The 26,683-nt window shown below is 50.6% G+C and overlaps 1 protein-coding gene across 3 annotated transcripts in view; it reads left to right on the top strand.

Moving 5' to 3' along the window:
* The window catches only part of SYNE3 (spectrin repeat containing nuclear envelope family member 3), a 106,301-nt gene that overhangs the window by 71,437 nt on the left and 8,181 nt on the right, over window positions 1-26,683 (top strand). For all 3 annotated transcript variants that reach the window (XM_065906133.1, XM_065906131.1, XM_065906132.1), the window contains exons 9-17: window positions 593-775; window positions 2,013-2,156; window positions 3,036-3,170; window positions 4,992-5,153; window positions 5,340-5,512; window positions 5,946-6,078; window positions 8,152-8,313; window positions 12,780-12,929; window positions 14,330-14,368. In XM_065906133.1, coding sequence (XP_065762205.1) covers window positions 593-775; window positions 2,013-2,156; window positions 3,036-3,170; window positions 4,992-5,153; window positions 5,340-5,512; window positions 5,946-6,078; window positions 8,152-8,313; window positions 12,780-12,929; window positions 14,330-14,368 — 1,281 coding nt within the window. The remainder of the gene's footprint in view (window positions 1-592; window positions 776-2,012; window positions 2,157-3,035; window positions 3,171-4,991; window positions 5,154-5,339; window positions 5,513-5,945; window positions 6,079-8,151; window positions 8,314-12,779; window positions 12,930-14,329; window positions 14,369-26,683) is intronic.

The following is a 26,683-nucleotide window of genomic DNA, read 5'->3' as shown; positions in this document are numbered from 1 at the left end:
GACATACTCCTTTCCCAGTGTTGAACCAGACGCTTGTTCCATGTGAGGTTCTGACTGTTGCTTCTTGACCCACATTCAGGTTTCTCAGGAGACAGGTGAGGTGGTCTGGTATTCAAAATGTCCAACACACCAACTTGGAGATGGCCCTCTGTTGTCGGTGATGGAGAATCATTGAGTAGAGGATCAGACTGGTTCAGTTTGGGTTTGGCTGCAATGTGCAGAGTCGATCTGGGGGGCACCTGGGAGGCAGCAGATGGTCAGGAGCTGCAGGGGTCCAAGTGAGCAAGTCTGAGAGTGCACCACAGTCAGTGGGAGCAATGGAGCAGAGATAGATTTCTGACATTCATAGGAGGCAGCATTCTTGCTCGGGATTGGTAACAAGACGGATGTGGGGGGTGAGAAGGAGATCAGACTGACCCTGACATTCAGGGCCTCCCGCCACCTTCCCGCCTGCCTGTTTCTCCTTGCATTCACCGCTTCCTCAGCCACCAGCACAGAGGCCCAGCCTCCTGGGAAGGTGCAGCCAGAATGGGTGCGTTCCTGCCCCAGCTTCATCCTGCTCTCCTGTTCACAGACGCCTTGTCTCCCCCAGGCGGCCCTGATGGAGAGCTCCCGTCTGAAGGAGCAGCTGACGATGCTGCAGCTGAAGAAAGACCTGCTGGGCAGCATCTTCGGCCCGGAGAGAGCCACAGCCCTGCTGGAGCAGGTGGCGACTTCCGTGAGGGACAGAGACTTGCTGCACAACCGCCTTCTGCAGAGGAAGAGCAAACTGCAGGTGAGCCTCATCTTGGCCCTCAGCTCAGCCCTCCTGTAGGCACAGCCCTGTGTCCTGACCCCAGCCCTGCCACTCACCACCGCGTGGTCCTGGGCATATCCTCTGCTCCACACAGCCTCAGAGCCCTCATCTAGATCATCTGGGTAGGATTATGGTGGGATCCTTCTCATCTGTCTGCCTCCTGCCTCTGCCCCCAAATCCCCTTCTACACTCATCAAATCAAGCTGTCTTCTGCAGAGAGCTGGGGGGCAGTTAGCTGGAAAGATGCAGAGAAAAACACTTGTAAACTTTAAAGCAGCAGAGAGCTGGAAGCTATTTTTGTTGTTATTGTTGTTCAGTTGCTCAGTCGTGTCTGACTCTCTGCAACCCCGTGGACTGCAGCACACCAGGCTTCCCTGTCCTTCACCAACACCTGGAGCTTGCTCAAACTGACATCCACTGAGTCAGTGATGCCATCCAACCATCTCATCCTCTGTCGCCCCTTCTCCTTCTGCCTTCGATCTTTCCCAGCATCAGGGACTTTTCCAGTGAGTTAGCTCTTTGCATCAGGTGGCTAAAGTATTGGAGCTTCAGCATCAGTCCTTCCAATGAATATTCAGGGAAGCTATTAATAGTTTTATTAGGGACACTTCTGAATGGCTGCACAAAATCAAAGACATAAGATGGGATGTTGTGGACAGTTTCTTCTTTTAGGTAACAATTATTTGCTAAGCATCTGAGAATGATGATAATGACGAAGCGATATCTCTAGGACACTGGCTAGAGGCCAGGCACCTGCTGAAAGCCCCACACCGATGGTCTGATTTATTCAATGGAGCAGATACTGAGCATACATTTTAGGGTCTGAAAGGCCTGTGATCTCTGTTGCAGCTTCTGAGCTCTGCTGCTGTAGCAAGAAATCAACTGTAAATGAATTGGCGTGACTGCATGTCAATAAAACTTTATTTACAAGCACAGACCTCTGGTGGGACTTGGGATATGTGGTAGGAGATGCAGGTTGCCAGCACCTATTCTAGAAGCAGAGCAATTGTTAGGTGAGGACACAGTGATCCTCATGGAGGGGCATCAGATCCCCTCAAGAACTCCAGGAAGGCTTCCTGGAGGGGGTGGTTCCTGAGTGAGTAGGAGCTGGCCAGGAGAAGACTGGAGAAAAGGCAGCCAGTCTGTGAGTGTCAGATTGTGCCACAGTGAGACCGAGGGGAAGCTGAGTTGTGTGCGGCCTATTGTGTCTCTGCAGAGCTTACTCGCTCAGCACAAAGATTTCGGGGCAACTTTTGAGCCTTTGCAGAAAAAGCTCTCAGACCTCCAAATCCGGGTCCAAGCCGAGAATGGGCTTCGGCGGGACCTTCCTGAGAAACAGGCCCAGCTTCTGAGGTTGCAGGTAAGAGATCTGTCTGGCCCGAGTCACCTCCACTCAGATGTTCAGCTGTGCCGGAAGCAACCCTCTTGCAGTAATAGTGGCCAGCCAAGCGGCAGTCAGCCCAAGCCAGAGATTGTGATTCCCCCTGGGCCCCTGAGATCTGACCTGGCATCTCAGCCGAATTTCTGCTGGTATGCCCGATGGTTCCTGGCCTCGGCAAGGCCTTTAGCACCTCCAAATGACTGATACTTGAGCCCAACAAAATGATAAGCTCTTTGCTTACTCCATGGTCTTAAAGTCTAACATGAATATTTGCTTCTAAAGTTACTCTGCTAAGTGCTCCTAATGAGGCCAGAGGCCTTCAATTAAATAAGTGATTTGAGGATTAAGGATAAATATTTTAAAACACATGGACTGTAGGTAGGCTGATCATGAATCATTGTTGGCTGGGTGAGGAGCTTGCTGGTTTTTAAAATGCACATGAAACAACAGTTATCTTTTTAAATCCCAGGTACAGCTCATACATAACTGGGAGTGTTCTTTGGAAGGTATTAAAAATGACGCATTTCGGGGCTTTAAAACTAAAGCTGAGATGCGATTCTCCTTAAGAAGAGGGGGTCATCAAGTAGGAGTCCAGACATGAGTATGTCCCCCAGCGACACCTTCTGGTCTTTAGCAGTTTATTTTCATGATGTCGCAGAATATTTTCATATCATTTAAAAAATTCTCACCAGTCCTAAGAGTGGGCCCATCAGACAGCTGTGTGGTGTGGCCGATGGAGTTGGGGAGTCCTGCCATCCCTGAGCCCTCCCAGTCTTTTACATTCGGGGTCCCCACCCTGATCAGCATCTACAAGAAGAAGGAGGAAGGATGCTCCACTTATTCCTTCCTCTTCCGCAGGGACTGCAGGAGGAGGGGATGGACCTGGGGTCTCAGGTGGAGGCCATGAGACCCATCTTCCAGGGGAACCCTAACCACCAGCACAAAATGGACCAGCTTTCCGCCGACCACCAGGCCCTGCAGAGGTCTCTGGAGGTAAGGGGCCAGGAGAGGGTCTGTGTTAACAGAGACCAGGTCCCTGGAATCTGACCCTCCTGAAGACTTTCTCCTTCTTTTCTTCCTTCATTCCTTCCAAGCCTTGTTTTTCTTTCTCCCTTCCTTTCTTCCCTCCCTCATTCATTCATGATTGAGCGCCTCCTGTATGCCAGGCAGGATGCTGGGTCCTGAGAATGGAGGCGGCGTGAGCAGGACAGGGAGGCCCCTGCCTTCCTGGGGTTTAAGTGCCGCTGGGTAGACGGACAACGAGTCAGCAACAAGTTAAACATGTGATTCCACATGTCAGACATACGCGTCCACAAGTGAACATACAGTTCCGCACCTGGACCAGGTGCGCACGGACCTGGAGCACGGACCAGGGCGCACCCACGCGGGAGCGCCCGTGGTGACTGCTGCCTTCATGCCCCGTTGCAAGTTGGGTCCTGGTGGCCGTGAGCTCTGTCTGCAGCGCCCTCTGGTGGCCCCCGGATCCTTCTTATGTCTGTGCTGGACTGATGTCCCTTTAATGGTGGGACCGCAAGGCGGTGTGGGTAGTGGGATGGCTCCTTCAAAACTGTCCTGAGGACAAGGCGAAATGCCTGTTCCAGCCCTACCCTGACGACACTGATTCAGGTGAAGTCCTGGGTCTGCATGTGTAACAAGAGCCCCAGGTGTGCAAAGCCAGCTCTCGGGCAGCCTCAGCTCAGGAAGGCGTTTTGTTTAAGGCAGGATTTTCCACCCTTCCGGACCCTGTGTGCCCTATTTTAAGAACAAATATTTCTGACATTGTCTTTGCAATCCTGAAATTCATAGGTAGTACAAATTACCCACACGATTTACAAATTTAATATAATGCCTTTTCTATCATCAAAAAGAGATAAAAGCAAACAAATGATAAGAAAATAATATCTTAATAATAACCTATAATGGAAAAAGACTCTGAAAAAGAATATATATATATACACATATATCTATATAGATGTATGCATATTTATATTGATAGAAATTTAATGAAATCACACCTGAAACATTGTAAATCAACATTGTTGTTCATCCCCGTGGACTGCAGCACGCCAGGCTCCCCCATCCCCCACTATCTCCCGGAGTTTACTCAAACTCCTGGGCATTAAGTCAGTGATGCCATCCAACCATCTTATCCTCTGTCGCCCCCTTCTCCTCTTACCTTCAATCCTTCCCAGCATCAGGGTCTTTTCCAATGAATGGGCTCTTTGCATCAGGTGGCCAAAGTATTGGAGCTTCAGCTTCAGCATCAGTCCTGCCCATGAATAGTCAGAGTTGATTTCCTATTCAGCTATACACCAGTGAAAAAATAAAAGAATGCTTTTCAATAAAATAAGTGCTTCTAGATGGCCAAAGACATAAGAGGCGGTCAGAATATACCCAGTCTATTCAGCCGCAGAGTGAAGTCCACGCCTGTGGTGTTACATGCAGGGGTGAAACGGTTGTGCACACAGATGCCTGTGTTCAGCTTTAGTAGGCGCCGACTGACAGTCTTCCCAAGTGGTTGTACCAGTTTGCACCCCACACTGGTGGTGGATGAGAGCATCCATTGCCCGCACCGTCACCCAGACTTGGTACTTCCCATAGAAGCAGAACAGGCTTAGAGGCACTTTAAACCAGACTTGGCCTTTCCAGAGTCAGTTCCTTGCACTGTGCAGAAGAGGAGATCAACCTCTCGTGTTCCTCGCTGGCTGGGGAGCCCTGGGGTCCATTTTACTCCGGGGCTCCGGCAGGACTGAGGGTCCTGCAGGGTGGGGTAGCGGAGGGTTTCAGCCTGGCTCCCCCGGGGCTGTTCCACAGGACCTCCTGGAAGGACGCCAGCAGAGCCTGCGGGAACACTGCACCTTCAACCACGAGCTGCTGAAGCTGCGGCAGTGGATCTCTGTGATCACGCAGAAGCTGGAGGCCCACTCTGGGGACACGGCCCCATGGGATGCCCAGTCCCGGGAGGCTGAGGTTGAGGTAAGATGAATCTCCCCACGGAGATGCTTATTCTCTCCCTTGCATCCCAAAGGCAAGTTGGTGGATGGAGGGTGGTAAACGGTGCTCTCGTACTAGGGAACAGACACCCCACCACCCCAGGACTTAACTTTGTGTGTGTGTGTGTGTGTGTGTGTGTGTGTGTGTGTGTGTTTGTGTGTCCTTTAGAGGCTGCTGGCTGAATTCCCGGAGAAGGAAGCCCAGCTGCCCGTGATGGAAGCACTCGGTCGGCTGGTGATGGAGGCGTCTTCTTTGGAGGGGGCTGCTGTGGTCCAGGGGGAGCTGGAAGAGCTGACCGAGTCATGGAAGGCCTTGAGGCAGCTGGAGGAGAGCCTGCTGAGGTGAGAGGGCCTTCTGGATTGGAGCCTGGTCTTGGACAACCCTCCTTCCCAGCAGGGAGAGCTCAGTCATGTTCCTAGAACAGATGGCTGGGGTTCTGCTGTGTGCCAGGCATGGTGCCAGGCGCCTCCAGGCATCCCCAGGCAATTCTAAGTAGAGTTGGTAAGAGCAGGGAAACGTCCCAGCTTAGCCTCCAGCCCCTCCTGGCTTGGGCCTTATCTGCATTGGTAGATATATACACCTTGATGACGGTAACATGAGTCTCAAGCAAGGAACTGGAAATACAGGTGCCCTGGGGAGCTTCACCAACCCGAAGGACAGGCACGGGCTTGTGAGGACCAGAAGTCACCTCCCTCCCCAGTTCTGTTACTTTTCCCATGATCCGGGACATCCCCATCTCATCATCACATTGACTGGGCTGATTTGACTTCTCAGCCTGATCAGAAACCAGCAGCTGCAGAGGACGACGGAAGTGGATTCAGGGAAGAAAATGATTTTCACCAACAACATCCCAAAGACTGGATTTCTCATCCTCCCCACAGATCTTACTTCCCGGCATCGCCGTCAGGTAAGTCCATCTCATGTGCTTCTGAGGAGGGCCCAGATCCGAGTCAGTTGATGGTGGGAAGGTGTCACCAGCAAAGCCCCCCTCCCTACCTGGGGCCACACACTCAGCTCAGGATTGGGCCCTGTCCTGTCTCAGGTGCCACTGGGCAGAGAGACGCTGGGACCCCAGACCCAGGGTCTGCACTGAGGAAGGTCCTGGGCATCTCTCGGGCAGGTAGGCCCTCACCCTCAGAAAATCCGACTGCTTCCCTTGCAGGGAAGAGAGTGTCAGGGTGTGAAGCTTCCTAGTGGCGCTAGATTGCAAACTAAAAGTTCACAAGATAGGTATTTTTGGTGCCCTGGTGGTTCAGATGGTTAACAATCTGCCTGCAATGCAGGGGACCTGAGTTTGGTCCCTAGGTTGGAAAGACTCCCTAGAGAAGGGAATGGCAACCCACTCTAATATTCTTGCCTGGAGAATCCCATGGACAGAGGATCCTGGCGGGCTCCAGTCCATGGGGTCGCAAAGAATTGGACATGACTGAACGCCTAACACACAACACACACAAACTACATTTTGTAAAAAGAATGAACCTCGCTATATCAAATCATCCATCCCTGTCCTTGACAGGCTTAAAAAAGCAGAAACACAATGAGATGAAATTCATTCCTTGTTCTTCAAAGACAGCACGCGAATTAATTCATTCTTCCATTCCTTCTTTCATTTCCCCATCCAGAAAGCTCTTACTGAGTCTTTCTGTGTTCTCAAAACTGTGCTTGGAGCTGGGACACAGCTGTAAATAAAACAGAGATCCTTCCAACCCTCAGAGAATGTAGCGTCCAGCACAGAACTTTTCAGATTGTCATGTGCATCTGGATCGTACCAAACTGGAGATTCAGATTCAGTAGATCAGGACTGGGACCCCTCACCCTGCATTTCTACAAGCTCCTAGACGATGCTAAGCCTGCTAGGCCTTGGAGCACATTTTGAGGAGCAGGGAAGCAGGAGCCGCAAGGCAATAGAATAAGGGTTTACAGAACATGTCGTTCAAGGAGGCAGGAGACCCAGAGGCCATGGCAGCCTACTGCAGAGTGAAGGACCTGGGGTAGCGAAGCCCTCCCTGGAGAGATAAAAATGAGATGTCCAGGGCTCCTCACGGCTGAGTGGCAGTCAAGGAGAGGCGGAACGGAGTGTGTTCCATGCCGAGGAGGCCGTGCATGAAAGACCCGAGGGAGACAGCTCCAATGCCAGGGGCTAGATGTCTGTGGGCCCCGGCTCAGACCATGGGGGCAGGCAGCAAGAGCCACAGAGCCAGGCAGGGCCGGAATCTGAGGCTCTCCAGCCACATGGAGTGTGAGAAGCCACTCAGCTGTATAAGTGATGGCGTGGCTGAGTGGACTTGGTTTTATGTATTTATTGTTTTTATTTTTTTTTATTTTTTAATCGTTGGCTTCACTGGGTCTTTGCTGCAGCGCATGGGCTCTTCATTGCCATGCGCAGGCTTTCTCTAGTTGTGGTAAGCGGGGCCAACTCTTCGCTGCAGTGCGCGGGTCTCACACTGGGGCGGCTTCTCTTGTTGCAGAGCAGAGGCTCCAGGGCATGTGGGCTCAGTAGTTGCAGCTCGCGGGCTCTAGAGCCGAGGCTCTAGTAGTTGCGGCTCATGGCTTAGTTGCCCTGTGGCATATGGGATCTTAGTTCCCAGACTAGTGATCGGACCTGGGTCCCTGAATCGACAGGTGGATTCTTAACCACTGGACCGCCAGGGAAGTCCCTGGACTTGCATCTTAGACAGATCTCTCTGGCCGCCTAACCTGGAGAGGGACAAAAGTGGCAGAAGGTGATCACATCGTAGACATCCTGATAAGGGATGATGCTGGAGACCAAAGAGGTGACAGTGAGGAATGTTCTTGGTCCCTAATTATGTCTACGTTGAGTAGGGATGCTTTCCTCATCCCCTCGCCCCCCGGGTGCCTCTTATCTCCCTCTGGGCATCCTCATCCCCCACGCTCTGCTCAGATGGAATCCCCAGGACACGTGGCCAGTGGGCTGTTTTCAGAAACTCTGATGCTCTGACCGTGCTGTGGCTTCCTGCAGGCAGGTCTGCTCCAGGAGGAAGGAGGCAGCCTGGAGGGTTACTCCCAGTCCCTGAGGAACTTTGAGCACTGGTTGCAGGAGGAGAATTCCAAGCTGGTTAGAATCATCGCCATGAAAACTGCCACTGCTGAGGACTCGAGGACCAGAGAAACAAAGCTACAGGTTTGTGCCCAAGGAACAGCCCCTGTTATCAGAGGATTTGCCCCCCGAAGATGTGTTTGCTGCCAGAGAGTTCTCAAAAAAAAAAAAAAAATAGGCACATACCTAGCTTATGAGCTGTTATGGCTTATGTGTAAATAATAGTTTTTTTTAAAGATATATTTATTTACTTATGGCTGTGCATGGGCCTTCTCCATTTGCAGCGAGTGAGGGCTCCTCTCTAGTTGCTGTGCACAGGCTTCTCATTGTGGTGGTTTCTCTTGTGGAGTGTGGGCTGTAGGTGTGCGGGCTTCAGTAGTTGCAGCACTCGAGCTCAGTACTTGTGGCTCATGGGCTTACTCGCTCCGTACCATGTAGAATCTTCCCAGACCAGGGATCGAACCTGTGTCCCCTGCGTTGGCAGGCAGTTTCTTATCCACCATACCACCAGGGAAGTCCTAAATAATAGTTCTTAAATTTTTTGGCTTCCAGTATTATGGGAGAACCATCCATCCATCGATTAAGCCTCCTGCTGTATTCCCCAACTTGGAAAATACCACCACTAATCACGACTCTTAATCAGTTAACTCCTGCCATTCCAACAGTTTGTAGCTTAAAAGAACAGCTGTTTATTTAACTCATGATTCTGAGGATTGGCAGTTTACTCTGAGGTCCGCTGGGCAATGCTTCTGATCTTGGCTGGTCTCCCTGACTTATAGACCAGCAGGATGGCTGTTCTTCTGGGGGCTGGTGGGCTAGTCTAGATGAGCTTGGGATGGACCACACATCTCTTATCCTCCTATAGCTAGGCTGGACTTTCCAGAGCAGGGGCAGGTCTGAGAGAGCGAGTGGGAACATGCAGGCCTTTTCAGGCCCAGGCTAGGGACTGGCACATCACTTCTCCTGTGTTCTGTTAGACAAAGAAAGTCACAGTGCCAGCTCAGATTCCAGGGGAGAGAAAACAGATTCCACTCCTTGATGGGAAGTATTGCAAGACGGTATTGCAAAGGGCACGGATATGGCAAGAGGGTAGAAAGACAGTCCTTCTGCCACAAATCTCTCTCCTGCACTCCCACATCGAATTAGTCACCAAGTCCTTCTTGATTCCACCTCTTGGGTATTTGTTGTTTCTGTTTCCCCTCACTACCGCTGTCTTCATCTAGACATGTATCATTTTTGACCTTGACCTTGACAATAGCCTCCAAACTGGCCTCCCTCCTTTCTTTTGAGTTCCCATCTCAGTAATGACTCATTCTGTGGCCAGAGTGACCCTTCGGAATCCTAAATATGACCTTGTCGTCCCAGTAATGAAAACTTTTCAGGGTAGAGTTCACCTTCCCAAGTTTATCACCCACAGCCTTTCTCAATTAGGGCCCAACCTGCCTGTCTTTTCCCCGATTTTTTCTGAGGTTTACCTTGATACCTTAGAGTTTGGATTTATTTTTATTTTTCTTGCTTGAGATTCAAGCAAGATTCTGGATTCTTGAATCTGTGGCCTGGGATCTTTCTGGAGAATTCTCCAACATTATCTCTCAAAATGTGGCCTCTGCCTTGTTCCCTGTTCCCTCACCTTCTGAGATGCCTTTTAAACATACGCTCTTTCTTCTTACTATGTATTATACTCTCTCTTGTGTACTTTTTCATCCTTTTGCTTTTTCATATTATTTTCTGAATACTTTTTTCTAACTTATCTTCCACTTTACTAATTCTCTCTTGAGTTGTATCTCATGTGCTATTTCACATGGTTATTAAGTTCTTGGTTTTTAATATTTCATTTATCAGTCCTCGAAATTCTCCTTGGTGCTTTTTAAAATCTGCTTTGCCACTTTTCACAGCTTCTGGGGTCCTTGCTGAAATTTTTCAGCTTGTCCTTTCATTCTTTCAACACCAGTAAACATAGTTGTTTCAAAGAGTGTGTCTAATAATTTCAGTATCTCAAGTCAAGACTGTTTCTGTGTGTACTGTCTCTGCCTCCTCCTCATGAATTCATTAATTCTGTTTGTGTTTGGCTGCACTGGGTCTTTGTTGCTGTTCCTGGGCTTTCTCTAGTTATGGTGAGTAGGGGCTACTCTTCGCTGTGGTGTGAGGGCTTCTCCTTGAGGTGGTTTCTCTAGTTGCAGAACAAGGCTCTAAGCACACGGGCCTCAGTAGCTGCAGCACGTGGGTTCAGTAGGTGAATCATATGGCCCTAGAGCTCGGGCTCAGTAGTTGTGTCTTATGGGCTTAATTGGTCCAAGGCATGTGAGATCTTCCTGGACCAGGGATGGAACCTACTTCCCCTGCATTGGCAGGCGTATTCTTAACCACTGGACCTCCAGGGAAGTCCCAGCTTCTGCCTCTTCTTAAAGTCTTATATCTGTGTGTGACTGCTCCGATTGTGTGCTGGATAGTGTGTTCAACAAATAGGTGTGAGAATAATTTGAGATTAAGAATAATCTTTCCTTCAAAGGGGATTTTGTTTGCAACAGCCAGGCCAGTGCAGGCTTTTATCAATCTAGAACCACTGAATCCAATTTCAAGACTTGAAGCTCCTTGGACTTCTGAGATCCTGCAGATCCAAATAAGGTGTGGGTTTACTTCCTATTCACCTTTAGGGGCCTCTGCTAAAGACAGCGGTTTCTCAGAGTCTCCACTTCTGTAGGGTGCAGACTTTGACCTTTGTCTCCTGAATCCTTCAAGGCTACCAGAAGCATAGATCTGTTTCACAGCTATTTTTTCTAGATTAGCATACATCCTAAGTGCAAGAGGCGGTCTGAACACTGGGCTTATGTCTCTGCATCTTAACCTTTCGCATGTCTTGCCTCACTGTTTTTGTTGTTGCTGTTGTTGTTAACTCTTTGATGCCTTCAGTTCAGTTCAGTTGCTCAGTTGTGTCTGACTCTTTGCGACCCCATGGACTGCAGCACGCCAGGCCTCCCTGTCCACTGATGCCTTAAGAATGTTTTTAATATTTTGTCCTCAGTGGGAGCTTTGGTCCCAACTATCTAGTTCTCCCAGGCTACCTCCTACTTCATGCTCAGCCACTCCTCTCATCCCCTGCCACCACCACCCAGCCCCAGGCATATCAGAGATGACTTGCAGTCCCCGGGTTAAGCTTCTTTGTTCTTGTAGAGTCCCCACTCCTGAGGGCTCTGAGAAGCTGGGCTGTGTGCTAGCTTCTCAGCTATGGGATGGGACAGATTCTGGACCCCACGCCAGAATTTAAACTCAGGCTCTTAGACTTAGAACCCAGATCATACCCTCACATGGCACTCCCTCCCAGAAGTCCTGAGGATAAAAGATGCCATCCTGGGGGAACACAGTACTGTATTCTGATAGAAAAATCTGCCCAGTCCCAACCTCACTCTGCCAGGAGTAAAAATGCCAATAGAAAGACATATTCAACAGCAGTAGCTTTAAAAAAAAAAGAAAATTTTAATTTTATATTGGAGTATAGCTGATGGACGATGTTGTGATAGTTTCAGGCGTACAGCGAAGAGACTCACCAGTACATACACGTGTATCCGTTCTCCCCGAAACTCCCCGCCCATCCAGCCTGCCACATAACACTGAGCAGGGCTCCGTGTGCTCTACAGCGGGTCCTTGTTGGTCACCCGATTTCAATATAGCGGTGTGTGTATGTCCATCCCAGACTCCCTAATTGTCCCTTCCCCTCATCCTTCCCCCAGCACCCAGTTTGTTCTTTGTCTGTGAGTCGCTGTCTGCTTTGTAAGTTCATTTGTATCATTTCTTTTTTTAGATCCCACATGTAAGGGAAGTCATGTGATATTTCTCCTTGTCTGTCTGACCTACTTCACTAAGTATGTCCATCTCTATGTCCATCCGTGTTGCTACAAATGACATTATTTCATACTTTTCAATGACTGAGTAATATTACATTGTATGTATGTACCACATCATCTTTGTCCTTTCCTCTGTCGATGAACAATGGTAGCTTTTATAAGGATGATAGCTCTTATGTCAAGGCCTCTGCAGAACTTGGTTCTAGAATGCCAGAGGGCTTCCCTGGTAGCTCTGTGGGTGAAGAATCTGCCTGCAATGCAGGAGATTTGGGTTCGATTCCTGCGTTGGGAAGGTCCCCTGGAGAAGGGAATAGCTACCCACTTCAGTATTCTGGCCTGGAGAATTCCATGGACAGAGGAGCTGGGTGGGCTACAGTCCATGGAGTTGCAGAGTCAGACATGACTGAGTGGCTTTCACTTTCCCTAGTCATACATAGTATAAATCTATGTCATGTGTATAATAGAATGCCAGAGCTAGAAGTGACCATGGAAGTCAGCATGGCAGCTCTTCTTTCAGGCAGAAGTCCATTCTGCAACGTTGCAGAGAGCAATTCCTGGCCTTGACTTCCCTTTGCACGATAAGATTTCTCTCTTCATGTGTTCTGTTGGCTGCCCCTGCAAATGGAATTTGATTGGTTCCTCCCTACCACCAGGTGGGGCCTCCTCGGCCATTTGGAAGGTGCACGTGACCCTGTCTTTTCCCTCTAGGAGCTGGAGGCTCGAATACCAGAAGGTCAGCTTCTCTTCGAAAACCTCCTTCATCTCAGGCCAGCCCGCAGCTCATTGGACGAGCTAGAGGATCTGCGCTACCGGTGGATGCTCTACAAGTCCAAGCTCAAGGACTCCAGCCACCTGCTGGTAGGTGCTAAGGCTGCACAGGTCCCAGGCCCTGGGGAGACATAGCTCAATCTGCATCCACTCCACCCCATACCTCAACAGACCAGACCTAGGGGATCACTTAGGGAGAGGCAGTGGAGACGCATAGGTCCTAGGCACTTGACTTGCAATGTGTCATTTGGCCATTCTGCACCCAGTGAGGCTGAGTTCCAAGAACAACAGCTTTGCTCTGCCAACCTGAAACCTCCATGGGCATCATCCCAATTCAGTGCTCACAGCAGCCGTCCGCCAGAGTAATTGCATCTCCAACTTACAGAAGGGGGGCGAGACACTGTGAGGAGTTAAAAATTCACCCGAGTTCACCCAGATGGATAGCCAGGGGCAGAGCCGGCATCAGACACGCCTTGATGGAGGCACAACAGAGGGAAACTGGAGTGGGGGCTCGGACCCCTGGGGTCAAGGCCGCCTCCTCCACTAACCTGCTTGTTCCATTGAGAAAGCACCTTCCCCTGGGGGACCCCGTGCATGCTGTCGCTTCAGTCGTGTCCAACTCTTTGCGACCCCATGGACAATAGCCCGCCAGGCTCCTCTGACCATGGGATTCTCCAGGCAAGAATACTGGAGTGGGTTGCCATGCCGGCCTCCAGGGGATCTTCCCGAGCCAGGGATCGAACCCACGTCTCTTATGTCTTCTGCATTAGCAGGTGGGTTCTTTACCGCTAGTGCCACCTGGGAAGCCCCCTAGGGGCCCACCGTCTCACACAAAACAATAACAGCTAGACTAGTAATGAGTGAGTGAATGAGTGAGTGAGTGAAGACACTCAGTTGTGTCCGACTCTTTGTGACCCCATGAACTGTAGCCTACCAGGCTCTTCAGTCCATGGGATTTTCCAGGCAAGAATACTGGAGTGGGCTGCCATTTCCTTCTCCAAGACTAGTAATAGCCTTTACTAAATGCTATATCCTCATTACAACCCTATAAAGGAGGTACTGTTATTATCCCCTGAGAACTGATAGGGAAACTGAGGCATGAAGGTTAGTCCAGGGAAAGGGTGGGTGGGATGGCCACCGAGGGCCCGCAGACCCCGTACTCCAAGCTTTGGGGCTTCAGCTCTGCCGGCCCTGAAAGCAGCCGCATCGGCCACTAGGTGTCAGCCCAGCCGCAGGCAGGTCGGTGCGCCCGTGGCCTTGGCCCAGGCCTTCCCAGACAGGATCCCACCTGGGCCCCAAGTGCGTTAAAAAGCTCATTAAATTGAATCACCTGCTGGTTCAGCCTGTCCAGATGACCAGAAGTTTTAAAGAAACACTCCCCTGACAAAATGAATATTCCATTACAGGCTCTGCTGGGATTTAAGTTTCACTCACTTAACTTCTTTTTTTTTTTCCCTTTTCCCTTTTCCTCTCCTTCCCTAAAATAACAGACGCAGAGTCCTCCAGGGGAGCCGACTGGATTCCGTAAGGTACCGTGTCTGCCTTCTGCTGCACACGGCTAGAGGGCAGGGCGTCTGGAGGGTTGGTGGGCCTGGGATGCTGGGGCAGGACCCCTGGGCTTTCTGGAAGGTTCCATGAGGAATGTTCCTGGGGACTCGGCTCTGGGCTGCCCTGCTAGACCTGGGGGTCCTTGTTCTGCAGGACGCACAGCGCATACTCAGCTCAGACAGGACACGGGGCTGTGAGCAAGGACACGGTTAGTGATTATGCTGTGACAACAAGCGTAAATCGGGAGGGTCCAGGAGACCTGGACCACAACAGGCCATTGGACCTCGCGGCCAGCTGAGTACTAGACGAGCATCTGGGGTTCATGGGGCCCGAAAGAGGAAGGGGGGCTGTGCCAGTCATGTTCGACCAGCCGGTGTCTCCACTGCCAGCCTCTGAGAAGTGCTCAGAGCCCCTTCCTGGGGGCTTGCCGGCCGGAGCCATGGCAGTAAGAGCCGTACTTACAGGAATAATGAGGAATAATGATCGTTACTGTAAATGCTACGTGTTGACCATCCACTCTGTGCCAGGACCTGTACCAGATCGTGCCTAGGGCGTTTCATGTCACCGTCCCCCAGACATCCAACAGGCATCATTACCGCCATGCTAGGCATGAAGGAAGCAAGGCATGACAAGACGGCAGTGACGTGTTTGGTGGAGGCACACGGCTCCTGAGCGGTCTCTGCCTCAGACTCTGAGCCCACCCCTGCCCTTCCACACAGTGCCTTGGAGAAGGCATCCCTGGGCCTAGCGGCTCTCCCCACTTGTGGAACCGTCCAGTGTACATTGGCGTCCCCGCTGCCACCTCTTCTGAGAGCAGGCTTGCTTTGGAGGAGTTCCAGTTTGAACTTGTATTTGAGTGCTTTTGGATGCACTGGGTCTTGGTTGCTGTGTGCGGGCTTTTTCTAGTTGCAGCGGGTGGGGGTGCTCTCGAGTTGCGGTGTGTGGGCTTCTCATTGCAGTGGCGTCTCTTGATCCAGAGCACGGACTCTAGGCTCCTGGGCTTCAGGAGTCACAATGCGCAGGCTCCATAGTTGCACGGGCTTAGTTGCTCTGCAGCACATGGCATCTTCCTGGACGAAGAATGGAACCCATGTCCCCTGCACTGGCAGGCCGGTTCTTATCCCGTGGACCACCAGGGAAGTCCTCTGAGAGCAAGCTTGTTGTCCTGCCAAGCACTGGCTCATGACGACATAAGCCTGTGGCGTGCTCTGCTCCCAAGAGCCCCGGTGCCTCGAGATCTCTTGGGCCGTGGAGTCTGTGTTCCCAGGGGCTCTGCCCACCCAGAGGTCTTGGTCTCCAGCTGGTGTTCATGTCTCCATCTGCAGGATAGTGTGTGTCCCCAGGACAGGACGGGGCAGTCAGCAGACCAATGCTGTGCTCTGGGGCCCCGTGGGAAAGTTGCTTTGACTCTGGGGACTTTCTTTCCCCATCTGTAAAATGGAACTATCAACACTGACTTTATTGACTTCATGAACGAATTTTGAAGATCATGTGAGCTGCTGTTCCTTCTTGAGAGGAGAGCCTGAAGCCCCGGTTTCTCCTAATTTAGAAGAGCAAAGCGCTTCTCGTGAAATAGGAGAGTGCATCAAGAAGGCTGGGTCACCACACAGCCCAGCCTGTGACTCCTGGTGGCGCCTGAGGGCCCGGGGCCACGTGTCCAGGCTGCCTCCAGCTCCTGCCCGTTCAGCCCCACTCTGGTTGGGAGCCCCCATATGAGTAGCTCCCAGGCCAGAGTTCAGGGGGAGTCATTTCTGGGACCCCTGGTGTTTTTGAGTGGAGGGGTTGTTTGGCTGGCTGACGCCAGCCCTCCAGGGCAGGCTCCCGTCCCTGGCAGCCCGTCACCGGCTTCATACGGAGTGCTCACGGCTCTGTTCACTGCCTGTCTCCTCAGTCACTGATTGACTTCACAGATGTTTACTGAGCTCTGACTTTGTACCAAGCACTGTTGCAAGTACCTGGGATAGATTCCCAGAGCAAAGGCCTGGCGGGGTAGACTGTGCGTGCCAGCGGGATGGGCAGGGTGGAGGGGGATGGGAGAAAGGCTCTCCCGCAGCTGGTGTTGCCCAGCACAATAGCACGTTTCTGGCCAAGGAACGTCCGAGGATAGCAGTGGCTTGCGGTCTTTACAGCTACAGGTGTGTTTGTTTTTTTTAATAATTTTGTTTATTTATTTTTGGCTGTCCTAGGTCTTCATTGCTGTGCAGACTACTCTCTCGTTGCTGTGTGCAGGCTTCTCATTGCAGGGCTTTTCTTGTTGCTGAAGACAGACTCTAGGGCACCCGGGCTTCAGTAGTTGGGCCTCGTGGGCTGTAGATCACAGGCGCAGGAGTTGTGGTACATGGGCTTAGTTGCCCAGCGGCGCGTGGGATCTTCCCTGATCAAGGATCGAACCTGTGTATCCTGCATTGGCAGGCGGATTCTTTATCACTGGGCCACCAGGGGAGCCGCAGATGCAGGGTTGATCTTATCTATGGCTGGCAGATGTTGGACTCCATTTTGTGGGATATGCAGAGCAGGCAGGCTGTAAATGGCCCCCAAATCTGCTTATTTCGTTACATTTAAAATCAAACGGATGTGTGAAAGTTTTGAGTTTGGTGCTGGCTAGCTTTTGAGCTCTTGGGTCTCAACTCCCTGTGAAGAAGCAAGCAACCTCAGAGGCCAATATTCAGAGCCCATCTGGTGCCCCTTTATATCACAGTTTGTTTAAGCACAGATTTCTGGGTTCCACCCCAGAGTTTCTGATGTGTTAGGTCTGGGGTGATCCAAGGATCTGCGTTTCCATCAAGGTCCCATGTGATGCTGTTGCTGCAGCCCTAGGGACCAAACTTGGAGAACCATTGCTTTATGCTCTTGATTTGCACCCAGGATCCACCATTAGTGTGTGCTACCCTTTGCAAGCCTCTTAACCGTGGTTTTCCAATGAATGAAATGCGGGTCCTCAGAACTAAGAGTTCTTATAAACCAGCAGTTTCTGAATTGCTTTATAAATGAGGACCTGGATGCTAGCAGACAATGTCCTGCTTCTCTTTCAGACGGAAGACAGCTAATGCCACTTCTGGGAGTGGAGATGGGGGTGGGGGTGGAATCCTCCCCTTGGTGTGGTTCTCACGTTGTTTGCGGGGGGGGGGTATGCACACATGTGCAGGTGTGCACAGACGCACGCAGGTCTGACAGGTAGAAACTAGACACTGTCTTCTGGCCTTGTAATCTTGCCAACTTAAAAACATTTCGTATGTTATTTTTAGTCCAAAGGGAAGGGGAGAAAAAAAAAAAACCCTGCTCCAAAGCTAATTATTTATGAGCCGTTGGCCCTCCACGCTTTTTTTTTCTCTCCGCGCCCCAAGCCACTGAAAGCTCCAGCTACGTCAGAGGCTTCAGCCTGCTTGTTTATATAAACAGAATAATTAAGATTTATTAAACTTGCAGCTGCCTACACACTTGCCAGCTCCGTGCCACCGGATATGTCTGCCTGCAGCTTTCAGACGCATGAAAGGTCAATTGCTTTTTGAGTTGCTATTGGGCTGTGAGTCAACTGAATTCCTGCCTTGGTGGAGGGGAGCGGTCCTACCTGAGTCAGCCTTCGAGTTGAGCGGATTCGCCAGTGTTTGCATTTACTGGGGTGAACTAGGCAGGGTCACAGGCCCCTGTGCAGGCTTGGAGAGCAGATGCCACTATGCATCCCATGCTGTGGGCTCTGGGAGGTGGGTCCAGATGGGGAGAAACTGGAAATCGACATTTTATTCACTTGGCCATATTTCTCAGGTTTTAAGACTCATAGTTCTTCACGTTTTCACATCTTTGGAGTTGCCGTTGTTAGTTGCTCAGTCATGTCCGACTCTTTGTGACCCCGTGGACTGTAGCCTGCCAGGCTCCTCTGTCCATGGGATTTTCCGGTCAAGAATACTGGAGTGGGTTGCCATGCCCTTCTCCAGGGGATCTTCCTGACCCAGCGATCGAACTGGGTCTTCTGCATTGCAGGTGGGTTCTTTACCATCTGAGCCACCAGGGAAGCCTTTCCTATTATGGTTTGGGAAGGATTGGAATTTGCTTCCATCTGCCACCCAGAACACTCTCCACGTAAGGTTTCTTTAAATTAAAATCTCTGCTTGAGGGTTGGATTTTGGAGGTTTTTTTTGGCTGCGCCATGCAGCATGTGGAATCTCAGTTCCCCAACCAGAGATGGAACCCCCGCCCCCTGCGATGACAGTGGGGAGTCTTAACCACTGGACCACCAGGGACGTCCCGCGGGTTGTGTTCTGTTTGTTTTCCTTTGGACCACACCGACTGTGCCAATTTAGATGACCCAGCTCTGGGAGCTCCGGCCTCCGGTTCAAGTTCTCAGGGCAGAGTTCTGTTTCCCGCCCTCTCCGGGTGCCAAGATAAGACCTGGGATTTCCTCGTTTCCCGCTTCAGTGTGGGGGAGATTAGCCCTGAAGGTGCAGCCCTGCGGTGCTCCCGTCTTATGTGGGGTCTCCAATCAGATGCTCCATCTTCACTGTTGGGTTTTTTCCTCCTTAGTGGTGTATAAAATAATAGTGCTTCTCACAGTGAGCCTGGTAGAGCAGATGGAATATTGTAATACCAAGTCTAGGAAAGCAAGCACCAGGGTTTTCCATGTTAGGCACTAACTTTCTCTCAAAGTCGCTGCAGTGTTTTTTTTTTGTTTAAATATATTTATTTATGCTGGAGAAGACTCTTGAGAGTCGCTTAGACAGCAAGGAGATCAAACCAGTCAATCCTAAAGGAAATCAACCCTGAATATTCATTGGAAAGACAGATGCTGAAGCTGAAGCTCCAATACTTTGGCCACCTGATGTGAAGAGCTGATTCATTAGAAAAGACCCTGATGCTGGGAAAGATTGAAGGAGGGAGGAGAAGGGGACGACAGAGGATGAGATGGTTGGATGGCATCACCGACTCAATGGACATGAGTTTGAGCAAGCTCTGGGAGATGGTGAAGGACAGGGAAGCCTGGCGTGCTGCAGTTCATGGTGCTGCAGAGCTGGACACGACATAGTGACTGAACAGCAACAATTTATTTATGTCTCTCTTGGGTGTCAGTTGCAGCACATGGGCTTCTCTCTAGTTGAGGTGCTCAAGCTCAGTCGCTGGGGTGCACAGGCTTATTAGTTGCCCCATGGCATGTGGGATCTTAGTTTCCTGACCCGGGTTTGAACCCAAATCCCCTGCATTAGAAGGTGGATTCTTAACCACTGCACCACCAGGGAAGTCCCTGTTATGATGTTTCAAAAATCATCATTATCGGGACTTCCCTTGTGGTCCAGTGGCTAAGACTCTGCATTCCCAATGCAGGGGGCCCAGGTTTGATCCCTGGTCAGGAAACTAGATTCCCCATACTGCAACTAAGATCTGATGTGGCCCCCCCAAAAAAAAAAATCATCATTGTTAACTGGAGTTCATAGTTGACATTAGGGTGCACTTTTTGTGTTGCGTGTCCTATGGGTTTTGACAAGTGCATAGTGACATTGCAGACCAGCGTCACTACCTTGCCCTTCTCCCCAGCGCTTCCTCTTTACCCCTCTGCCCTCCCCCAGAGCCCCCAGCAACCGCTGATCTTGTTACTTCTTTCATTCAGCAATATGCACTTGAGTTTCCTCCGTGTCTTCTTGCGGCTAATATTTCATTTCCTTTTACCACTGAATAACATCCCTCTGTGGGGATGTACCATTCACAGTCTGTTGTAGCCTTTTCCCCTCAGTTCAGGATCCTGTCTAGGATCACACATTACACTCAGTCATCACACTTCTTTAGTTTCCTCTCCTGGGACCAGTCCTTGGTTTTTCTTGCCCTTGACCTTCTTGAGTACAGGCCAGATATTTTGTAGAATGTCCCTCAGGTTTTGGGTTTCTGGGTTGTTTCCTTGCTGTGAATTTCTGAAAAGACTGTTCTAGAAGTGATGCTGTGTTCCTGGTGCATCTTATTGGGAGAGTGCGATTTCGATACACTTCCCCCAGGAGTGGAGACGCTGACTCGGATCACGTGACTAAGGTGGTAGCTGCAGGGATTTCTCACCTGTGAAGCTGCTCTCATTTCTTTTGTAATTAATGGGTCCTAACTGCTCAGCAACCCTGGAAATACAGCACGTCTTTCTTACATGGTTGCATCCTCTAGCTTCCCCAGGGCCTCTTTCCCTCCCATGACTCACTCTTTCCCTGACGGTTCCTTCCCGCCAGCTTTGGTTCCCGACTCTAGGCCTCTCACACTCTCTGATCCATTTCTTGTCCAGATCTCTCCCTCCCAGCTTTAGTCCCAAGGCCCAAACCCGAAGGGCATCAACTTGGGAGACTGCTCGGACGCAGCCTGTCTGAAGCTGAGCTCACTGTGTCCCCTGGGTCCAGCCAACCCCAGTCTCCATATAAGCAAAGCATCCTGACCACACAGTCTTCCAAGCTGGATGCCTGTGGGTCACCATGGACCGTCACTGACTTTAGTTCTGTCCTAGACTCAGGAGAGCCTGGTCGTGCATGGATGTCAGATGAGGAAAGATGAGGGAAGGAAAGGCAGGGAAGGGAGCCTTGTGTCCATATATCTTTTGCTGAATGGGGCTCCATTTTTGTTTGAGTAATGACAAGAGCACCCCTCGCTCCAATTGTTTCATCCAGAGGTTCTTCTCCTCAATGAACCAAACTGCCTCCAGAAGGCCAGCTCAGATGGTCTCACCGCCGTCTGGTCAAAAACCAAGCCATGCATGCGAACTCAGTTGCCCAGTCATGTCCGACCCCTTGCAACCCCATGGACTATAGCCTGCCAGGCTCTTTTGTCGATGTCCATGGGATTTTCCTAGGCAAGAATACTAGAGTGGGTTGCTGTTTCCACCTCCAGGGGATCGTCCTGACCCACCCAAATCTCCTGCAACTCCTGCATTGGCAGGCAGATTCTATGTCCCTCCACCTCCTGAGACTCCCCAAAACCAAGCCGGGGGCTGGAATAACACAGTTCTGTGGCCTGACCATCACATACAGAGCTTCCCCCCGGGGAGGAAACAATGTTAACTCAGCCCCACCCAGCCTCTACCATTCTGTCCCTGGGTGGGAGCTCTCCACAGCCTCTGAGCCCTCCTGGGAAGTGAGTTTGGGCTTTAACTCAGTCAGTGCTTCGGCACCGAGAACTTAGTGAAGAAGATATTCAAAGTGTGTAGGCAGAGCCCAGCCTGGGGTCTGTGATGCCCTAAGACTCCCTGGAGCATCAGGGAGATGCCCCTTCTGGGTTCTAGAGGAAACCCAGGGAGGGGAAGCCAGCCAGCTTGTGGCTCCGCATCAGTGAAAGGGACCTTGAGGGACTGAGCTCATTGCTAAGTGAGAGTTAGTGATGGTCACTGGTGGGGCCCATCTTGAATTGCCAGAGAAAAGCTGGCCCCTGCCTGTCACCTTGAGCTCTTGGCACTGGTCTGGAGGCATCTTTGAGCTGGAGAATGAGGCCCAGCCAGTTCCCAGGAAAGACCCTGAACGCCCAAGTGATGATGCCACGTGACTTTCACACTCAGGGCCCCAGGTCAGGGTGAAACCAGCTTCATTCGAGGCCCAGGGGGACTTTGGTCGTTGTTGCTGGTATTTTAAAAATTCATTCATTCATGCATTTCTGTCTTTGCTGGGTCTTTATTGCTTTGTGTGGGTTTTCTCTAGTTGCGGCAGGCGGGGGCTCCTGCTCGTTGTGGTGCACGGGCTTCTCAGAGCAGCGGCTTCTCTTGTCGTGGAGCACAGGCTCTGGAGCGCTGGCTCAGTAGTCGTGGTACACGGGCTTAGCTGCCCCACAGCATGTTGGATCTCCCTGGATCAGGGGTCAAACCTGTGTTCCCTGCATTGGCAGGCAGGCGCCTAACCAGTGGACCACCAGGGAAGTCCTTGCTGCTGTTTCTTATGAGAAGTGCCATGTAGGGTGGTAGAAGGAGCCGTGCTGATGGTTTGAGCCTGTCCCTGTGGCCTTGGGCTGCTTATTTCCTGTGGACTCAGTTTCTTCCTCTGAGAAATGGGCACAGGGTACCTCCAGAGCTGGGCAGCAGCTCAGGAAATCCGCACGAGTGGAGGTGGGCTGAACATGGGGCTGGAGCATGCTTGGTGTTGTTCATTAACGTATGGAGTCCAGATGTTCTGGGGGAGCCATCGGGATGGTGCGGACAGTTCACAGACAGGTCAGTGGGTGTGAGCCTGGTCACATCACGGCATCAAGGGAGGAGCAGACCATCAGACGCCCAGGAAGGGAAAGAGCCTAAAGAGCCTTTTATTTCATTAATCGAGCAGATGTTTACCGAACATTGCTGCGGATACAGCAATGGATCAAACTAGTGTAGACCCTGCCTCCAGGGAGTGAAGGGGAACACAGACTTTGAAATCAGTAACCCAAAGGAAAGGTGTTGGCTCATGAGAATATGTAAAAGGACTTTTTTTTTTTTTTTTTTGGTTAAGAGTCAGGGAAGTTCCCTCTGAGGAAGTGACTCACCAATTGAGATAAGAATAATCAGTAGGAGTGAACTAGATGCATTGGAGAAAGAAAGGAAATGGGTCTTCCAGGGGAAAGTGTAAGCTTTGCAAAGGCCCTGTGGTCAGAGGATGTGAGGGCCTTTAAGGGGCCAGGAGGGGGTGTTTAGGGAGAGCAGTATTTTTCTCTCTGATGGGGCCAAGGAGGCTGACAATATCTGGTCCTTGGAACCTAGGTGCAGGGGAAGCTTAGGGGGCTTGTAGAAGCCACCCTTCTGCCCTGGGTCCCATCAGTTGGAGGTGGAAAGGAATGGGTATTTGCCGAGCACCAACTATGCATATGAGCGTCACTGTGCTGCCTCATTTATCCTTGTGATTCTGGTAGGCAGATGTCAGGCTCCCTTTGCCTCAGTAGAAGAAACCTCTGAGGCTCAGAGAGGCTGAGTGACTTGTCCTAGGCCACACAGCTAGGAAGTGACAGGGCCAGGCTTAGAACCCAGGACTCCAAATCATTTCTTTCCCCCACATCCTTTTTCATCAATGGCAGGAGATTCAATCACCCTTGCTGTGATAAATTCTTCCTGCCAGGATTCCTCAAATCTCTAGAGCCCCAGGTTCATGGGAGGTATTGAAGGACTCAAGTGTTTAATCACCCTCTGTAATATGACCTGTTCCCTCCCCCCCACCACATGCTGTCGACCCTCTACTTCCACACCCTAAGCAGTGGGGAATGTCCTGAAGAAGCCCCTTCTCTGTTTTGTTGTTGTTCCATTGCTCAGTTGTGTCCAACTCTTTGTGACCCCCTGCATTGCAGCATGCCAGGCTTCCCTGCACTTCACCTTCTCCTGGAGTTTGCTCAAACTCACTCCCATTGAATCGGTGATGTCACCCAACCATCTCCTGCTCTGTCTTCAATCTTTCTCCTCCTGCCTTCAATCTTCTCCAGCATCAGGGTCTTTTCCAATGAGTTGGCTCGTCCCATCAGGTGACCACAGTATTAGAGCTTCAGCATCAGTCTGTCCAGTGAATATTCAGGGTTGATTTCCTTTATTTGTTTTTGGCTGCATCGGGTCTTAGTTGCATCATGCAGGATCCTTTGCTGCAGCACATGGGCTTCTCTCTAGTCATGGCACATGGGCTCCAGAGCATGCGGACTCAGTCATTGCAGCTCATGGGCTCAGTTGCGAGTGAGATCCTAGTTCCCTGACCAAGGATTGAACCACATCCCGCTGCATTAGAAGGTAGATTCTTAACCACTGGCCCTCCAGGGAAGTTTCAGCCCCTTTCTCTCTGTGGATAGTTGTAACTGCACAGAATACACGTAGTACTTTCTGTGGGGAAACTCAGGCACAGAGAAGCTCCCAGATCTGAGAAGAGCTGAGATGGTCAATTTCTTTGTTGGCTTCTTAGACAGTAGTTCATGCCTATTTATGTGTGTGTCTGTGTGTAACTGTGTCTGTGTGTGTGCACACACATATGTGTTTTCTAAGCATGTGATAATACTATTAAAATGTGCCTTCTATTTTAAAGGGGATTTTAAATCCAGGTCCCTCCAAGTGAAGATGTGAGGTCTAAGTGAATAGACACATGGCAGGTGGCAGGAGTCCTTGAAAAAGACCACTCCTTGTCAACACTTGTAGATGCAAGAGAACTTTGGACCTTCAAAGACGTTTGCCCCAGATGATTGTGGCCAAGGCACAGCCGTCACTTACATAAACAAGGTAGTAGCTCTGAGCAGGGAGAGGCAAACAGAAATAGGACCCTCAGACACAGATCTCCACTGACTGGCAAGTCAGTTCAGTCGGGTCTGACTCTTTGTGACCCCCTGGACTGTAGCCCGCCAGGATCCTCTCTGTCCATGGGATTCGCCAGGCAAGAATGCTGGATTGGGTTGCCATTTCCTTCTCCAGGGAATCTTCCCGACCCAGGGATCGAACCCATGTCTCTTACATCTCGTGTATTGGCAGGTGGGTTCTTTAGCACTAGTGGAAGTCCACCTGGGAAGTCCACCAACACTAGCACCTGGGAAGTCCACCTCCACTGGGGAGACCATTAGTTACAGGTTTTCAATTGTAGTGTAAACCCAGGTTAGGGTGTATCACCCTCTTTCTCTCTCCTGGGTGGGTCAGAGATTTGGAGTCGGGCAAAGTCAGCTTGAAATGTCAAGCAGTCAAGTTAGAGTACCCACAGACTGAGGCATCAGTAGGTGAACCCCATGGTGGGGTCAAGAGCCCTTGGCAGCCAGATCTGACCCTGCTGGTCAGGGTCAGACTATGGGAAAGTCTGTCTCCTCTGTGGCCATCATTCAGCTGTTTGAACGACTTACTACACACACACATGCACACACTCCTGAAGTCACTGCTGAGATAAACCCAGCCAGGAGTGCTTCTCCATTGTGTGGGTTATAGGAAGTCTGTTTTTTCTGTTTTTTGTTTTTTGTTTTTTTTTAACAAAATCAGTGTCTGGGATCTTTGGTAGAGTGAAAACATCCAAAGCTGGAGGCATAGGGTCAAGTGTTATCAACCTGGAGGAGATAGCTGGGGCAGGAGTATGGGTGAGACCGTTCAGGCATGAGGGAGAGAGGCAGAAGTTCTCAGGTCAGAACATCCCAGGAACACCTGTGTATTTCCTATTATCATCATGCCCACCACACCACCACCATCATCATCACTGCCATCATCCTTACCAGCATCATCATCACCATCATTATCATCATCCTCACCAGCATCATCACCATCAGTATCATCCTCCTCAGCATCACTGATATATCAACAGACGTACCATCATCAGCGTCACTGTCATCACCATCATTATCATCCCCCTCACCATTATCAACACGGTCATCTTCATCCTCATGACCATCATCAGTATCATCATCATCATCATCATCATCACTTGACTTGATACCCTGGAAAATGACTCTTTGGTTCCTCATGGAGCTAGTAGATATATTCTATAATAATAGTACTAGTCATAAGATCATATATACTTTTTAATTGGTGTATAAATATACTTTGCTTTGAGTCCTCACCAAAACCTGGAAAATAGAGGTAGGTGTTTTATCCCCATTTTGCAGAGAAGGAAATTGAGGCTCAGAGAAGTTATTGACTTGCCCAAAGGCACATAGTGATTGTGGGACAGTCTGCACTGGAGCCTAGATGGCCAAGTTCCTGAGAGCTGGCCCCTGCCCTGCACCATGCTGTCCCTTGACGGCGGGGCCTCCACTTTATTGAGTGGCCAGCTCTTGGCCCTGCATTCCCATGAAGGTACAACTCAGCCAGCCCCTCAAGAATTTGGGTAATATCCTTTGACTGCTTTCATGGATATTGCCGCAAAGAAACCCATGAGGTATTTGGACATGTGAGGTTGTTGATGATGAAGATGGTGATGAGGAACAAGGAGAGGGAGGAAAAGAAGAAAGGGAGAGGGAGAGGAAGAGAAGATGCAGAAAGTGATGATGGAGAAAACAGTGATGAACCTGATGGCAACGATGGTGATGGTGGTGGTCATGGTGGTGATGGTGATCATAATGATGATTATGGTGGTGATGGTGGTGGCCATGACTTAGATAGTGGCAATAATTTTTGTTTTCTTTTATTGTTATTTTTTCAAACCCTTGTGTTAAGAGCTGACTTCCCCCCCCTTGAATGTGTCTTCTGTAACAGATAAGGGGACAGCCTCCTTTCACCAGCACCCCATTTTTCCCAGGAAGAGGGAGGGAGACTCTGCATTGGGGTGCATGGTGAGCCCAGAGGGCCACTGGCTATCCAAGGCCAGGTGGGGCCCTGCAGGGCTGTTGTATGGTCTTGCCTGGAAAGGATTCTGACGTAGAGGTCTTTAGTCACAACCTCACAGATGGTA

This window comes from Muntiacus reevesi, chromosome 15 (genome assembly GCF_963930625.1).
Source record: "Muntiacus reevesi chromosome 15, mMunRee1.1, whole genome shotgun sequence".
Taxonomy (NCBI): Eukaryota; Metazoa; Chordata; class Mammalia; order Artiodactyla; family Cervidae; genus Muntiacus; species Muntiacus reevesi.
Note: the sequence above shows the minus strand (reverse complement) of the source record. Positions and strands in the feature narration are given on the sequence as shown.